This window comes from Gracilinanus agilis, unplaced genomic scaffold (assembly GCF_016433145.1).
Source record: "Gracilinanus agilis isolate LMUSP501 unplaced genomic scaffold, AgileGrace unplaced_scaffold32715, whole genome shotgun sequence".
NCBI lineage: Eukaryota > Metazoa > Chordata > Mammalia > Didelphimorphia > Didelphidae > Gracilinanus > Gracilinanus agilis.
Genome location: NW_025365485.1, coordinates 7,208 through 7,609, shown reverse-complemented (window position 1 = coordinate 7,609; position 402 = coordinate 7,208). Strand labels below are relative to the sequence as shown.

General features: G+C 54.5%; 1 protein-coding gene across 1 annotated transcript; it reads right to left on the bottom strand.

Moving 5' to 3' along the window:
* Nucleotides 1-5: 5 nt before the first annotated feature.
* Nucleotides 6-197, bottom strand: PYY (peptide YY; the record flags this gene model as incomplete). Its single annotated transcript, XM_044683721.1, has 1 exon — nt 6-197. A coding segment is annotated over one exon (192 nt), but the record flags the coding sequence as incomplete, so codon positions are not given.
* Between the last annotated feature and the right edge of the window lie 205 nt (nt 198-402).

Sequence of the window (402 nt, the reverse complement as noted above, 5' to 3'; positions counted from 1 at the left end):
GACCCTCACCGCTGCCTGGTGACCAAATTGAGATAATGCCGAAGGGAGGCGTAGTAGCGACTGAGCTCCTCAGGTGAGGCGTTCCCACTTGGGGCCTCGGGTTTGGAGGGGTAGCCCTCGACCAGAGCCCCAAGGTAAGCCAACAGAGCCAGAAGCACCGCAGCCGACATTGTCCATGGCCGCAGAATGGTCATTATCTGCAGAAGGAGAGGGAGGGGTAGCCCCAATTTCCCCACCACATAGCTCTCCCCCCACTTCCCAACTCACTCTAAGAGCCCCCAAAGAGCTGCCAAAAGATTTTGGGATTCAAAGCTGGAAGTCCAACACTTTACAGGTGAGGCAACTGAGGCTCAGAGAGAATTAGTTTGCCCAAGGTAACACAGGTAATAGCAGACACTTATT